This window comes from Sphaeramia orbicularis, chromosome 15, assembly GCF_902148855.1.
Source record: "Sphaeramia orbicularis chromosome 15, fSphaOr1.1, whole genome shotgun sequence".
Lineage (NCBI taxonomy): Eukaryota > Metazoa > Chordata > Actinopteri > Kurtiformes > Apogonidae > Sphaeramia > Sphaeramia orbicularis.
The window spans coordinates 28872625-28889957 of NC_043971.1; the positions used below are offsets into that span (position 1 = coordinate 28872625).

Genomic DNA, 17333 nt, shown 5'->3' on the forward strand with positions numbered 1-17333 from the left:
TCACCTCTCCTGTCTCCTTTTCTGTCTTGCCTCACCCATTCACACATTAATCCAGACCTACCAGTCGCAGTTTCAGACATTTTCAACAAGTGTGCCCCCTCTAGAACTAACCTGCGTTGTTTGGGTTTGTGCGTAAATGCGCACAGGTCAGACATATCCGGTGTGTGTCTGTGGGAGTGTAATATGACACATTTGGGGCTGGGCCTGTCTGATATACACCTCTGTGTGAGCCAGGGAAGCATTACAGGTTCGGGTGGAGCTAGCTTTTGTTATCTCTTATAGTCTGTGCGTTGACTTTTCCCTCTGCGTAAAGACGCGCTGAACGCATTCACCGGACGGACTACTTCACCGCCGCTCGCCCTTTTTTTTTTTTGATCCACTCCCAGCTCCGGCTACACTGATCCTCGGTCATGTTTCGTTGTGGTATCGCCTATCCCAGATGCAGGTGGATTCTGCCCCTGCTTTTGCTCTTCGCCCTTATTTTTGACCTCATCGCCATCGCCGCTACTTCGGGATGGGTCGAGGACGAGGACGCCAAGTCTCATTACGCCAATATGTGGGATCAGTGCCGAGGCAGGAACGACCACTGGGACTGCAAGTCGCTCATGGAGTTCCGTAAGTGTCCACAGTGTTAGTTAGACCACATAAAAACACAATAACAGACGGCTCAAAACACTAAGGAACACCCGAGAAACAGTGTCCAGACTTTACGCATCCAGGCTCAGGATTTGGTTACGTGCGTATCCTCACGTCCTGACGCGGCGTAAAATGTAACATTCGCCTGTAACCTGAAGGACTCGACCTCTAGCAACAGCCAAAAAGTCCAGGCTGAAGGGAGGAGGGAGGCCTACTGTCACACACTGCCACTGAACTTTGCTCCTCTGTGGTATTCCACTTATTCTACTCTTATCACTTCTACAGAAAAACCTCCAAACAGAAAAAAATGTTTCATTCAAATGTTTAAGACTATTTTACATTTAATCAGACTGTTACACCTCAGATGAAGTCATTTTAAATTCCATCATAGTGTATTTGTGTGATTCTTGATCACATAATGAGATTAAAACACCCACAACATAAACTCACTCTCAATCCAAGTACAAAAATACAGAAAATTCCTCAACCAATTTGTAGCTGCAACACATAATATTCTAATAAAATGCATTTGTTTGAGTCAAGCCAAACATTTGCTGATATGGGAATCAGAGTATTTTTCTCCTTTTCTGTTTTTCGTGTCAGTGTCAGTCAAGTCTCTTTGTGTTTTGACCTGTAAACAAACAACCTGAATATGTCAGATCCAGCTGAGATATGGGTGACTCTGACACAAACCTGACACTTCAGGGACACAGTAGGCGATGGATTTCAAGACAATATAATCACAGACGAATATCTGGCAGTGGTGCATCTAAAAAACAGAGACACAGAGGTTAATAACACAACTAGAGGGATGTAATAATTTATCCTGTTGCAATAATCCCTATGTAAAGTCAAATAAAGGAAACACAAGACATCTAATGGTTATAATTGCTCTGGTGTCTTGTAAAATATTATAGTTTTGTAGAAAATGCACAATTTCTTGGTCAGATTTTAATAGTCATGATAATTTAATATGAGCAGTAGATGTGTCTCATATCAGAGTTTTTACTTTACAGCTACGATGGCCAAAGAGAAAAACCTTAAGAAAACAAAACTAAAAAAAATCTTGCTTTTTTTCCCATTCTGCCAGAAAAGAACAAGATTTTTTTTTTTTAGTTTTCTTAAAGTATATTTTTCAGATAGGCTCTGCCATTGCTACCACCAACACTAAATGAGCACTATATTCAAAAACTACTGCAATATTACTATGATCGTCTCTAAACATTATCAGAGTAATAAAAGTGAATTTTACACATAAAAATAGTGTGGAACCTCTGCTAGTTTTTGGATATTTGCATCCTCCACCTCAAAACAAAGAAGTATTATAGTAGTATAGTAGTAGAAGTATATAGACTCCTTTTCAGATGGCACAAATGTTTTTCAGTCTGCACATGGAGGTTCTCAGGTTGTATTTGTGCCGTTTCACACCCACGGTCACCGATAAAGACCATATTGTTACTTTATCACAATGGGGAGAAGAGAACCTGCATCAAGTAGTGATGTACAAACATTTGCCGTAGATGTTGTTTAACTAAAACAAAGATGACGCTCATGTAAGAAGTATTTTCCAGCTGCTCCTGAAGAGACTAGAGCTACATTTTGGTGTAACAAGTAGTTTGCTCTTTGTCCAGATCTGTGCGTTGCTACTGTTTTGGCCAGATCTCCTGTTCTCTCAGCAGGACTTCAGCACTTAAACAAAAGGACGAACGCAGCTGCCAGAAGAGCACTGGCTGAGACTTAGTTTGAGAACATTTTTGCCCTGCGGTTCTTCTGAGCATTCCTGCTTCTTGGCTGTGAGCTAAATACTTAAGGATATCTTTCTGGTCCAAATACTGTGGAAGTTGTCATGATTAGGACAGTAGGAATGAGCAGATGTGCTGCAAGACGTCATGGATTTTGGCGTCGTAACAGACAGACCTCCTGGTACATGTTTTTAAGCCGCTTCCGGTTCAGATGGGATCATTGTATTCCCAGGAACTGCCCGGGAACGACAAGAATGAACATGTTTTTATTTTCCAGTGACTGTGTAATAGGCAGAGCATATAATTGGTGGATGTGTGATACATAACATTTGGGTTGGGCTTCATAACTTTTCATCATTAGACAATAGAACTTTACAAACTCCAGTATTTATGTGGAACTAGATTGCTGTTCTCATTAGCAACACCAGACATTTCCCATTATGTTGTGATAAAATACACCACATTACCGCTGATATATACATCATTAGTACATTTAATTTAAATGAATTGAAACTACTGCAGCTGCAAGAGATTTTTTACAGAGATTTGCAGACTTGAGCAGGCGTCCCTAAGCGTCCTCCGATCTGCCTGTGTGAAAGTCTTTGAGAAACATCAATCCTGACTCTGAGAACAGGCCTCTGTGCTCGGCATGTGGGTCAGTGTCTGTGTATTTGTGAAGTAAGTGGGTTAAGTAAGAGTCCACAAGGCAGGCAACCCTATACTTTAGACTTCAGCAGAAACACACACAGAAGTGGTTGTGTCTGATGACAAGTTGAACCTGTTATAATGTTAAACAACTACGAGGCGTAACTTTAATCCAGAGATATTATGAAATGTGTCGATGATGAATCAGCTGCAATGTTTTCCATTTTACTGACAAATCAACCTGCCTCCGTATCTTAAATACAATCCAGTGTTAACGCTATTAGGTTTGTTCAGAGGATGTCTTTTGTTAATGAAGTCCTGTAAAACTGTTAATGGGTCCATTTAAAAGGAGAAAGTACATGGGTTTTGTCAATGTAATCAGACTAATGGGAGGTTTTCAGATTCTGCAAACAGTGCTTGAATGCATCTTTTAATGGGAACACATGTTAATATGAAAATCAACAATAGGTTCTAGTTCATTGTCTGTGCTGTAGTTTATGACCTCAAACACACCCTACCTTCCTGTTCATGCCATAAACTATGATTTAAAAAAAACACACAAAACATGAGTAAAGGTTTCACATTATGCATTGTAACTTTTACACAAATCTGTCATAATTCACCAGTGGATTCATGAGATAAAAAAAAATGCTTGTGTCATTTGAGGGAATAAACCTTTACATTTTTTTTGAGAAGTCCAACTGCGTCACCATTAACCTAGCATGGTATGTTCTTTTATGTAATGGTTCCTTTTTATTTGCAACATTTACTCATTCCTCATTCGTCAACATTTACTCATGGCTTGCTTTTAACCCTAAAAGAAAAAAAACCTACATTTTTCTCTATATTTAACCTTTCTTAAGTGATTTATCACCCCTTAGTATAATATTATCCTCTGTATTTTGTATTTTTCAGCGTAAATCTTGTATTTTCCTATATTTAATGGACTAATCGATTTGATGTTCATAAGAGTAAATTTGAAAGTTATTATATCAAAACAGAAAACTGAAGAAAATGTGACTTTTTCATCAAAGTACATTATTAACTGAACATAAAAACAAGCATCTACAACCACTGTTATTTATTAAACTACATGTGTTTTACTGGTGAATCATTGTTGCAGTAGATGACAGTGTTTCCACATTCACTATAGAGCCTCTGAAGCTCCAAATGGGTCATATCTGATGATGAAAAGCTGAGAAATTACATTTTACCTAAATTATTTAAAAGTACTGGCAGGATTAGTGGTTCAACAGTTTTAGATCAGTATGTGTTTGGTCACCAGAGGCTGTTCAGGTCTCTGAGGTTAAAGACACATATCATGAAGACGGATAAAAACAAATGGCTGTAAATGCTGCAGCTGTTATGTGCAATGTACTGTATGAGTAATATATTTATCTCTGAAGAACTGGATGAGTCTGGATTTGCAGTAATTTGACGCAGAACATGACAGTGTTTCTACCGTGGAAAAGAAAACAGTTGTGTTTCAATCTCTATGAACAAACAAGTGAACCAGTTGAACTAGTCAGGTGTGTGTCTGTGTGTATGAGAGAAATGCCTGAGGCTGAGGCAGGTGAGGCATTACTGAACATGCACACACACACACCCTAACACATAAATGTGAATAATTTAGGGCGTGGGCTGATCCAGTAACAGTAGTCTGAGTGTTCAGTAGGCTGGGCTATAGGCTCAATGTACTTAGATTATCTTGAACTGCACTTAACATAGCTTTCCATGTCAGTGAATGTTGTTTTGCATGTTTTAAAGTCTAATATGTTCCTTTTAACAGCACCACCCGGTACTTTCAATACATTTTGCATTTACATTACATACTGTAAAAGCCACACACGGTCGGTTTTAGATTTTGGGAGTGAATCTGTGGTAGAAACTCCTTATAATTACACAGGCCATGTCAGAAGAACATGCAGTACCAGATGATAAAGAAAGGGAAAATGAAGGGTGTGGCATGAGTTCAGGCAGTTTCTCTCCATCTTGCTTACATGCAAACACACCAAAGTAATTATTTTTTAAATACAGTTGAAAAAGCACAAAAAATATAGAACACTGATGCCACTGCTTGAGTAAAAACATGATATTTAGAGAAGTGAAGCTACTAATGTATATAAGAGGGAACTGAGGTACTTCAGTTTCATAAAATTTTAGAGTATGGACTTAATATGTCTCTGCTGGAGATTACTGAATATTTTACAAAACCATAAAAAATATGGTCAGCTCAAGATAGAATCCATCGTAGATTAAACTAATGGTGTAGCAATATTAATATCAGCAGGACTATGCTGTAGTTAAACGCATCAACATCTTCTTCTTCTCTTTTCTTGTCTTTTTTATTGTAAGTGGATCTGTGTATTGTTATTTTGTATCCTGAACTTTTTTTAAGACGACCCCAGGAAGACTGGCCTGTCATTAGTGCATTGGCTAATGGGGATCCTCAATAGAAAATAAATTGAATAAACAGAAACAGATACGCCATCAAGTGAATGTTAAAGCATTAGTAATAGTAAGACAATTCTACAATCAGGGCTGTAAATAATGAATATTTTCATTTTGGATTAAACTGCTGAATACTTTCTTGATTAATGAAAAAGTTGTGAAAGTTATGAAAAGTGGTGTTACAGAAAGGTTGAAAAAGGACGTCCTTAAATTTTTGGTTTGGTCCTTAATAGAAATGATGTTCAGTTTATTATCACAGAGGAGAAAGGAAACCAGAAAATATCCAAAATGATGAAAGATGGAGTTAAAAAAAAAAAATCAAAACTTTAACCAGGTAATTAATAATTAGTGCTGGGCAGCGATAAAAATTTTTAATCGCAATTAATCGCACGGATTTCTGCAATTAATCATGATTAATCACATAGTTATATTGGGGGGGGGGCGTTTGCCGGCATCAACAGTGTGTATTTCCTTTCAGTGATATTTCAGACTTGAAGTACTCTGGTGATAAAAATAATTCCACATTGCAGTGCTTCCAGACAACTGTGTCCTTCTCGACCCCTTGCTTGAAAGGCAGAATGGCATTAACGGGAGATTTTAAAAAATTGTCGGCATTATTTAATGAATGCGTTAACGCGGTAATAATGCGTTAACTTGCCCAGCCCTATTAATAATTAGTGTATTAATCATTTAATTTACTAGTTGACTTTGTACAAATTAATAATATGTATATGTTTATGATAGTAAAACCCACTATTGTAATAGAAATGGACAATAATTAGAATGTTAGAATGTAAGTAATGAAAATTTACCAGATTTTCATCACTAAAGAAGAAAAATGAAGTCAAAAGAGTTATAGTTCCTATAGTTTCAGGTTTTATGAATTAATGAGAGTGGGTATTAGTCTAAAGGTATATTTTTCTCTGAGCTACATGTTCTCCTTCAAGACACTGTGTGCATATATTAATATATTCACTTTTCACATTCCTTTTATTAAATGATACACCGATTTATACTGATACCAGTATTTGGAATGACATTTTGGCTGAGAAACGATGCTGATACTGATGTTTCTGTCTGTTTCTTTATTCTGTTTTTTTGTTTGTTTACCTCATTGACAAATACATATTCATTAGAAATATAAAAAATAAGCCTGTTATCCCATTATCTTTGAATGAACACAGATTGAAACATACAAATATGATAAAAACGTTTACTATAACACAGCAGGAAAACATCTGTATCATTGTCATTCAATCCTACAAATACATAAGAATAAATCTACATTAGTTGTTTGAGGTATAGGCCATTAAACAACACTAAGTAAATCACAGCAAATACAATTATAACAAGTATTAAATAAAAACTACCAGGTAAAAACACAATATATAAAACACTAAACATAATATAAGGCACTTATAACACAGAGTACTGAGCAGAACATCATCTATACCATCTGATATTGATAAATATCAGAAAATACTGGACAGTATCGATGATCAGTAGACTTAGTTCTATCATAACATTTATTAATCTCTTATGTAAATCTGCATAAATCCATATAAAACATTAGACAAGCTGCACTTCATTTGTTTTCTAATTCATCTCTTCAAAGTATGTACGATTTTGCACATTTTATTTCTGTTGCAGATACTGTATATTGTTTTATTAGAATACTCATGTACATTCTTGACTTTACTTTAATCTCTTATACGTTTTAACCTTTAGCATGTGGCTGCTTCTTTCACTTTGCTTGTTACGATCAGTTTTTAATCCTTATTTTCAGGTACATCTGAGTTTATTCCGCCTTTCTTGAAAAGGTCCAATTTTCGCTATGTATTTTCTGAATCCAAGAGCAGTAACACAACCTATGATCTGAATATGATGGGATTTATACATTTTGTCTGTGTCTAATTTGTGTGTTTGTGTGTTTAACTGCAGCGTGGGCCCAGGCTGTAGCTGCTCTGATGATCATCGGCTTCCTCCTCCTCCTCATTGCCTTCATCATCTCGTGTTCGGCTCTGTGCTGCACGGTTGACTTCACACTTCTGCCGGCCATAATCGTACTTCTGATCCTCGTTGGTAAGATACACACACACACACACACACACACACACACACACTAAATGTACAGACAAAGGAGTGAAAGTGGGAGTGGCTACGCACACACGCTGATGAGTGCATGTGTGATGAGAAGAGGTGTGGTGGGTGTGGTCAGAGCAGAGGGAGTGGAGGAGTTAGACCTTTTCCCATGAAAGAGGGAGGGGTGGGGTTTTGGTGTGACGTTACTATGGTAACAGCTATCTGATTGTGTTGACATGACTGACTCACACCAAAACAGACGCACAAAGCAAAAATCAAACAGCTCCTATGTGACAAAATAGCAGGTTAATGGTTGACACTGTTCTCACATCAGCTCACCCAAATTGTTTCAGTCAGATTATTAGAATAAAATTATAAATAAGATTTAAATTATTATCAAAGTGACAGTAAATCTCTTGATTTTTTTTTTAACCCTTTCATGCATGAATTATGAGAACCTTAATCGAGATTTTTTTTCCTGAGTGTTTTTATTCCTCTTTAGGCATGAAAAAACCCCCAGTGTGATTGAATTTTTTTTTTAAATCAACCTGTTTTTCATGGAGTTACAAAAATGTCCACTCAGCTACACTGTGAATTTTATTCTTGAAGCAAAGAAACATGTATTTAAAACCCAATATCATAAAGTGATATGAAAACAGTGAAATGAAACCATGTTTAATGCAGCTAATCTGATGTTTTCTCACATTTTAACATATTCTAATACTAGTTATTACTCACTTCATGGAGATAATATGCAAAAAATAAATATTAACAATTGATTTCCACTCAAGAACCAATCAAGAACAGCAAAGTTACAATAATGGTATGAATTGCAGTTTATGAGATGTTGCATAAGTGTCCACTGTGTTGGTTGATATGGAACTAAAACAACAAAACCCATGAATATACAAGAGTAAAGCTGTAGAGTAACTGTCCACTGTAGTGACCACTATGCATGAAAGGGTTAAATTCACACGCACAGATGTCATTAAAAATATGTTTAGTTTGTACTCTATGTAAAGATTAACTTAGTACCTTTACGGCTCAAGGAACATATCTTCATAAAGCGCTGGAGAAAATGTCTGGACAATAAACAAAAAATGCATAATTAATACTGTGTGTCATTTAAATATTTTTTGTTTAACCAGTGACCCCTAGTTTCTGTGTTGTATTGTCTGTTGATAAGACAAATAAATATAAAGTATTAAAAAAAACATCTAGAAAACTTCAAGTTTTCAGTATCAAGTGATTAACTGGTTTGTAATAAAAAAAAACATCAAAAATCTGGGCAAATATTAAATGTTATTCCTGATACACTTAAAAAAATATTTTAGTTCATTTTAGATAATTTCTTTCTCTGAACATATCCATGATGAGAATAATCCCCTCATTCTTTTAGAGATAAAATTTTCAGCACACAGACAATTACATGACTCTAAAATTTTTACATGTGATTTTTCTAAAATTAAAAATATGAAGAATCTGTCAAAAATATTATCCACAAGATGTGTGATGCATACACAGCCCCTTAACAGAATGAATCAGAACCATAGTCCAACTCTTAAAAATCCCATATGGTAATTCATCACATTTGGATATTATTTTGTTTCTTTTCTAAAAATAACTGTCACATGAGACGGTGCTAAAAACAGAAGATAAAGTATAGCAGAGGGATGAGGAATAGCTGCAGCTTCAGAAATCTGATCAAATACCAAATCTTTCTACTGTCTTCACTGATGAAAACTAATCAAAATGGAAAAAAAAAACCAGTAGTGATTTGCTGCGCATGTATGAAACAATACTGTCACACCGTATATAACGTCGTATCGCACAGCTGTCCTCTGGGAAATGATCAAGAAGAAGAAGAAGAAGATGGGTGAGTTGCTTGTATTTTTGCGAGCAACAAAGACCTGACAGCAGCATGAAAGACATATGAAAGAGTGAAAATAACCGTCATTCCACCAAACACTCAGTATTATTTTGTTTAAAGATGATTTTTTTGCTGTAATACTTCTTATAATATAATAATATAATATAATACATCTTCAATTCTTGACTTTTCCTTGTAAAATATAACATTTAGTATCATCGAGCCTGTTTACATGACCATAAAAATCTGAAAACTGGGAGTAATCAGATAATTGTAATAGTCGGATCTGATGCATTTACTTGCACTTCATAAATGGGATAATCGTAAAACCCTAGTTTACATGTTTCAGTAAATCATTGGATTGCTTTCAGAGTACGTATGTATGTAGTGACAGTTGACTTAGACTTCCTATTGTTATCTTCCGCTCACATTTAACTATGTCACTTATATTTTCTGTGATTTTTTTTTTATTTTTTATTTTTTTTGACACATGCCCATTTGTAAAAGGACAAAATAAATCTGATTTAGGGGTTTTTATGCATAAAGACTTCTGAGTATTGGGGAGAAATCCAAGTGTTTGTCATCATCAGATTACTGCTGTTTATATGATTACTTGAATAACCCGATAACTCTAGATATTAATATAATGATCGATAATGTGTCGAGTTTTAGTGTGCATGTAAATGGGCTCAGTGCTTCTGTTAGTTTAGAGAGGGATTTGTCTGTAACTTCAGTATATTGTCATTATTTCCAGATAAATGATCTGCTGCTGCAAATGACAATATTTTTGTGGAATCTGTTGGTAGTTTCTGGAACTAACAAAAGTGTTTATATTACCCAAATATATATTTAAATAGTAAAACCAGTGCCTTTTCAGAGGTGTGTATTTTAATGCAAAATATGAATTTGGTGGAATGTAAAGTCTTTACACTTCAGTCGCTGAAAGCAAGTGAAAATGAGTTGAAAAGGAGTAGTTATTCTCACATAACATTCCTGCAAGGCAAAAAAAAAAAAAAAACCCACAGCACCTCAAACTACCAAAAAGAATCAAGGGTTCATATGATTATTCACTTCACAACTTCATTATCATTCCGAGTTTTGCCACAGAATTGTTTTTAAATGTCAGAAAATGGCTCTTGACACCACAAAAAATGAAAGCTGAAAGGTTGTGAAATGCAGTGAATTGTCTTAAAAGGTATGGTTTTGTCTGTAAAATGCTGTCGAGTCAAAGATGACACATTCTCCTTAAATGAAGACAGTGTTTTTTAACGTGATGTGACCAGTGTAAACCAGCTAAACAGGTTAGTTTGTCACACCGCTTAAATCCAAACAGTTCTGTCTTTGACGGTAAATCAGATCATTATCAGTGACTGTCAGCACAGGTTTATGCAAATTAGCATCACGCCTTTCCCTGGAAACTCTGACATAAAACTACCAACCCTAGTGCTGTTTCACCTCCAGATCAGGTCTCTGTCTGCAAAAACTGACTCACCTCCATCTCACAGATGTTACGCTGATGTAACTGTCACACTTTTGCGTAAAGATATTTTCCGCACCCTGCTGTCAGTATCGCTGCCGTCCATTTGTCTGACTGGCGCACTGTCTGTCGCCTCCTGTTTCACACAGTCTGTTTTCTGGTTGATATTTTTCAATAGGTTTAGTATTTATAGTTAATATAAAAGCATATATGTCTACTTTTTTAGTAGTTGATATATATATGAAAACAGGGATTTCTATTATTTTGTCTGATTTACATCTTACTTATTCACCATACAAATAGATACATATATAAATATAAGAATTTCTCAAACTCTTAACCATGCATAAAAATCATTTGAAATGTGAGATAATTTTCCTTAATAAAACAGAAGATTGTTCTCTGGAAGTGTTTAATAAATGTTTAAGAGAAACATGGGGAGAGTTAAAAGATCTAAATGTACATACAACAAGATGAAAACATGGTTAAAAAAATTATGACATAATTTTGTGAATTTGGTTCATGAGGTGACGCAATATTTATCTAATATTTAACTGATCTAATATTTAAAGGTGGTATAGAATGTAACATTTCTCCATTCAAATATAATATTTACATGGTATTTTGCAACACCAGTAATCCCAGTAGAGAGTTAATTTATGAATGTACTTTAATAAACATCTATCTACTATGGTGTCAAATTCACCAAGTTACTGTGTGGGAACTTGGTGATAACGCTATATTTATGATTCTGGCAGTTTCATAGTGTATCACAGACAGCACAGACCATAAATTTAAATATATATAATGATAGTGATATTAACTAGATCATTCTCTAAATATAAACTCACCCAAAGACAGTGTAACATACTTCAACCCACTGTTGTAGTGCAGTGGTTCCCAAAAGTTTGTACTTGTTTATGCTTACGTTTTTGCTACTCTATAACTGTTTTTACATTCAGTTATAGATATCTTTGCTGAAAAAGTCATTTTTTTCTTTAGTTTTTTTTCTGTTGTGATATAATAACCTTTGGATTCTCTCTGAACTATTATGAACATCCACATGATCAGTGAATTAAATATTGGAAAGTATATTTACACTGAAAAAAGCAAAGTACAGAGGATAATATTTTAATAAATAGTGATAAATCACTTCACCCATAAAGACCCAGTGCCACTTTTGTGGCAGTTCCCGAATGATTTTTTTTTTCTCAATTTAACATTTATTAAGTGATTTATCAGCATTTATTATAATATTATCCTTTGCACTTCACATTTTTCAGTGGAAATCATGTATTTTCCTATATTTAATTTTCTATATTTAATATAGATGCTTATGAAAACTCAGAATAAATACAAAGGTTATTATATCAAGACGGAGAAAACTGAAGAGAAAGTGACTTTTTCAGCAAAGATATCATTAACTGAACATAAACCAAGTGTCTCCATCCACTGTCATTGATCCAACTCCATGGGTTTTACTGGTGAATCAATATTGTAGAAGATGATGGTGTTTCCACGTTCACTACGGAGACTCTGAATGTCCAAATGGGTCATATCTGATGACCATGAAAAGATGACAAACTGTATTTTACAACAATTATTTACATGTATTAATAGGATTAATGGATCAACAGCAATGAAACAGTTTAGTTCAGTAGATGATTTTGGTTGCTGGTTGCTTTGTGGGTCTTCATGGGTTAAAAAAAGGTAAACAGAGAGACATTCATGTGGGAACTGCCACAAAAGTACCACTGGGTCTTTAGGGATCAATAGATAATTTACCCTTATAACTCATATTCAATAGTATATTATACATTTTTCACACTTGTGTTTAACAGTGCAGAATGACAAATAAAGTAGAGGTTGACAGATATGGGTTTTTCTAAGGCTGATGCCGATTTTAAAAAATTTGCTCAGCCGATTGCTGATATCTACAACTGATTTTTGATGTTGGTATTTAAGGCCGATTTTTTTTTTTTTTTTAATCATAAAATACAATTGAAACACTCAGATAATTAAGATTTTTATGCAGCAATATTCATGAAACTATTAATACACGTACACATTGTCCTCTTTTAACATTTATTGAACTTGAAGTGCTGCCCACACAGGTGTCTGATCAAATATCTTATAACATTTTTACTACTGATCAAATATTGGCTTTCAAAAAAAAAAGAAGGCTGATGGCTGATATTGGAAAAAAATCTGTCTATCAGTCTACCTCTAAAACAAAGTGTGTTTCTAACTTCAACACCTTGCTGATCCTCTAACCTCTGTCATGTCTGTCCCTGTGCAGTCATTCTGCAGGTCATCGCTCTGATCATCTATCCATCCAAGTTCAGTGAGCAGATCTTCGAGGGTGACTACTATTACACCTGGGCTTACGGCTTCGGCTGGGGGGCCACCATCCTCTGCCTCGGCTGCTCCATCATCTTCTGCTGCCTGCCAAAGTACGAGGACGACATAACCGGAATAGCCAAGACCAAATACATCTACCAATCTGACTAAAACCCCCGACCCAATGCGGCCCCTGACCCATTCCACTCCCACCTGGATCTGTGCTGGCCATTAAACATTTTACACTGTACCATTTCACCAAAGATGGACGATGGCTCAGTTATGTGTGGATTGACAGTGGGAAGCCGTGTTCTGCTGTACAATCTGAGAGTGAAGTTAGAGGCAGCGGGGTGATACTGTGGACTCTGTTTGGATCGTTAATGTACAGATCTCTATTTTCAATTAAGAGTTTGTATTCTGTTGTGGGGTTTTTTCACATTTCAGTTAAACATATTCCTCGCTGTGCTTTTATTTTTCACTTTAATTCTCAATGCAATATCACCCAAGTGCACTTAAGCTTAAGGGATGTCATTCTGCTTTAAACCAATTTATCTCATAAAACTTTAAGAGGAATCCGGGCTAAACACTTTGCACAGGACGCAAATGGAATTGATCTGTCCCATGTGTTAACGTTGCATTTTTTTCACTGTGTGTGTTTAGGTTTGGTTTTTTTAGTTTTTTTTTTTCACTGTGTGTGTATGTGTTTAGTTGTTTTTTTTACTGTGTATGTTGGTTTGTCACAGTTGAGAAAGAATAAAACATGATTATCCAGAAGCTGAATGTACTCAGACACACATTAAAATGTATCTTAGGGGTCATATTTGCACCGTAAAGGCTTTTTTAATGATTCATGTCAGCTATTTGTCTCCAAAATTTTGTACTTGTATTTACTAAAGGATAAAACTGTGGGAGTTTGCGGTGCTGTCATCTGTTTTGAGACACTATCATTACACTTTGTGAGAAGACACTACAGTGTGATGTGTGACATAATACTAAGTATATAAGTTCAACAAGCGTTTTCGGTGTTATATCCACACTTAATGGAATTTTCCTGCAGCTTTGAGCTAATCGTGGGCTTGCTGCGTTGATAAAAATGTTATATTTCTGAGGTGTGAAGGGAACAATTTAAAATGAAATTCTTAATATTTTATCCATTTTGATTCTTGCCTCAAAAAGTGTTGAGTGAGTTTAAAGGACGCTACTGTTTTTATTCTATCACAGTTATATATTATTTTTGTAGGTAGCACCGAAAGATCCATTTCTAAAGCATTTTCAGTGCAAATTACACAAAATCACAGTGTTTGTTCCATGCCAAAATGTGCTCAAAATAGCATCAATAGTCTGAAGAAGATGATTGAAATTATGATCTTTATGTTTCTGCAGCGTTTCCCTGTTGGGATGCAAGTGAAGGATGAGAACATAAAAGTGGAATTTTCTATGAGAAAGACTTCAACCATGAAAGGCTTGATTTGTCAAAGTCACAAAACTAAACATACTGACTTAAGATAGACTTTGAGGCCTGCACATTCTGTTTGAAAGTGGGTCCTTTAGGCTGATACCTGCAACAAGTAAAAACCTCTTTGGGTTTAATCAGGTATATACACTGTTCATTTAAGACACAAATTAAAAGAAAAAGAACCTATACAAAAACTTTAATAAACACATTCCAGGGGAAGTGTAAATGTACTGCAATAGATGTCAAACTACAAGAAAGAAGCGATATATGAATTTTTGTCTGTCAAAAGTAAGAACTGTTCCAGGTGAAAAACATTTTAGTCAGTGAAATAAAAAGAGACTAAATAGTTGTAAATAAAACCATATATTCCTCAATATGTTACAAGTTAGACGCTAAGCCGTTGGGGGTTTATATGATGCTCTTTAATGAATCATCATCTGGTTTGATAAGACAGGAAGGGTCAGGATGTAGAATCTTATATAACACTGTATTAAATATGTGCCTTAGTTTACACACTTATTGTTGTGGAGGCTTTAATCATTTTTACATCTTAATTTAGTTGCACGGACTGTAATTCAGTTCATGTTGAGACTAAATTCATGCCTGAATGAGACCAAGTTGTTTTCTTTTATTACACTGAACGGTTCAGAGCAAAAAAACATTTTGCAAGTATTGTAATTGTCAATCACATTCACAAATCATTCTTATTATTTTTATTTTTATCTTTTTTTTTTCTTTTTTTTTTTTACCTTACCCACTAAGCAACAAATCGTTCCATGTTATTTGTGTGATTTGTTTTATTTTAAAAAACAAACAAACTGTTAACATAGTTTATTAAAACTTAAAAACAGAAAATATTTGTAAAACATGAGACACTAAGGACAGGATTGTTTCATAATCAGATGTAAATTCAAGTAATCTTGTTGTTTGCAACACCAGCTTTGTCAATAAGTAACAATATTGTGTATGGGTCTATATTGTACTGGAGAATGTCTATTAACATTCAGTCATTTCTGGAAATCTGAAAACTGTATTTCTGCTGTAGGTTGAGTTAAGTTTGGTAGTCTGTGTTTTTAAGCAATAAAGAGTTTCTTTTTTGGAAAAAGCTACAATTCAGAGTTTGTTTGTTTTTTTTAAATGACAGCACATGGTTTAAAGGGAAAAAAGAAATAAAATGATTAGATGGAGGAAGAAAACCAATGGAAACAGAGATAATCTATTTGTGTCTGCTGGTATGTAAACTGTTACTCATAAAAAATATACTATTTTGTTTTATTCAGACAAGGAATAGTTTTTAGATGTTATTCCTTGTCTGAACAAAAGAAAATAGTATATTTACATAAACAGAAGACAAAATGAAGATCTTTAGCCTGTTGCTCATAAAGTTAGAATAAAATATCTTTACTTCTTCTCATGAACAGATTGTGACAATGTGATTTATTCTTGATAGATAAAGTGTAACCAGGACTCAGTATGTAATCATTGCTCCTGGTCAAAGGTGATTAATGTGTATAAATAGGAATAAAAAGAGGAATTTGTCTGAAAACAAAATTATTCCAACTTTTATGCACAACTGTGTATAATGCAAATGCAGTAAAATGTTTCAACAACATGCACTGCGCAGTAAAGATCGTCACTCCTTTGATAAAAACAAAAACAAAACTAAACTGTCAAAGTCTAATTGAACACATTTTGTCAACTCTTTTTAAAAAGAATCTGAAGCAATCTGATCTGATCCAAATGCACAGGAAGCTGTTGTTGTTTGTTCATGCAGTCATGAAGTCGGGTAGATTTTTGCATATAGAGTTAGTGTTATTATTCACATTCGTTCGAACAGAGCTCATAAACAACACACCGATGTGAGTCATGGGTTATGACATGCATACACACCCAGTGAGACACACCCTGAGACGGGCCTGAGACTTTGCTCAGCGTGCCCTGACAGCTCTGAGGTTAGCGAGAAAGGAACGAGAAAGAGCAAGAGTGCATCAGGGTGGGAAACACAAACGACATGAGAGTGACAAGCAGTGAGACGGTGGAGAGGACAGACAGGAAAATAAGAAGAGGGAAAAGGAGAGGTGGAGAAAGACAGATGAGAAGGAACATGTTGAAGAACAAAGTGTCAGTAGGGGAAACAAACAGACCAGGTTTTAATGACATTGTACACATTCCTGCTCATATACTTTGTTCAAACATGTTGCACAAGTTCTATACCACAGCTGTCAAACATACGGCTCGTGGGCCAAAACCGGCCTCCAAAAGGTCCGATCTGGCCCACGGGATGAATTTGAGTAAAAATTTAAAAATTACTCCAAAGATATTAACAGTCAAGGGTGTGGAACTTGTATTAGTTCAGGGGCCACATACAGCCCAATGTGACAAGTAAAATAATAGTACAATAATAGAATTGATTGATTGATGTATTTATTTCAAACATGAATGTCAAACAGAAGAAAATAAATAAACAAAACACTTAAACATAAGACATATAATACATATTCGAAAAGGAGTGAGAAGAAGTACAACTTATAAACTCCCACCCCTTCTCCTTATACAGGGTGGGGAAGCAAAATTTACAATGAATATTTAGTTGTTTTTTCTCAGCAGGCACTACTTCAGTTGTTTTGAAACCAA

The 17333-nt window shown here is 35.2% G+C and overlaps 1 protein-coding gene across 1 annotated transcript; it reads left to right on the forward strand.

Annotated features, from left to right (window-relative positions):
• Window positions 1-226: 226 nt before the first annotated feature.
• perp (p53 apoptosis effector related to pmp22) lies at window positions 227-15808 on the forward strand. The gene is made up of 3 exons (XM_030155508.1): window positions 227-615; window positions 7416-7556; window positions 13203-15808. Exons 1-3 carry the CDS (start codon window positions 411-413, stop codon window positions 13412-13414), a joined length of 558 nt encoding a protein of 185 aa, XP_030011368.1. The 5' UTR covers window positions 227-410; the 3' UTR covers window positions 13415-15808.
• Window positions 15809-17333: the final 1525 nt, after the last annotated feature.

Excerpts from the sequence above, each read along its gene's own strand:
- perp (XM_030155508.1), top strand. The coding sequence starts at position 411 with ATGTTTCGTTGTGGTATCGCCTATCCCAGATGCAGGTGGATTCTGCCC. Across the intron at positions 616-7,415 it reads CAAGTCGCTCATGGAGTTCC|CGTGGGCCCAGGCTGTAGCT; the intron begins GTAAGTGTCCAC and ends GTTTAACTGCAG. Across the intron at positions 7,557-13,202 it reads CGTACTTCTGATCCTCGTTG|TCATTCTGCAGGTCATCGCT; the intron begins GTAAGATACACA and ends GTCCCTGTGCAG.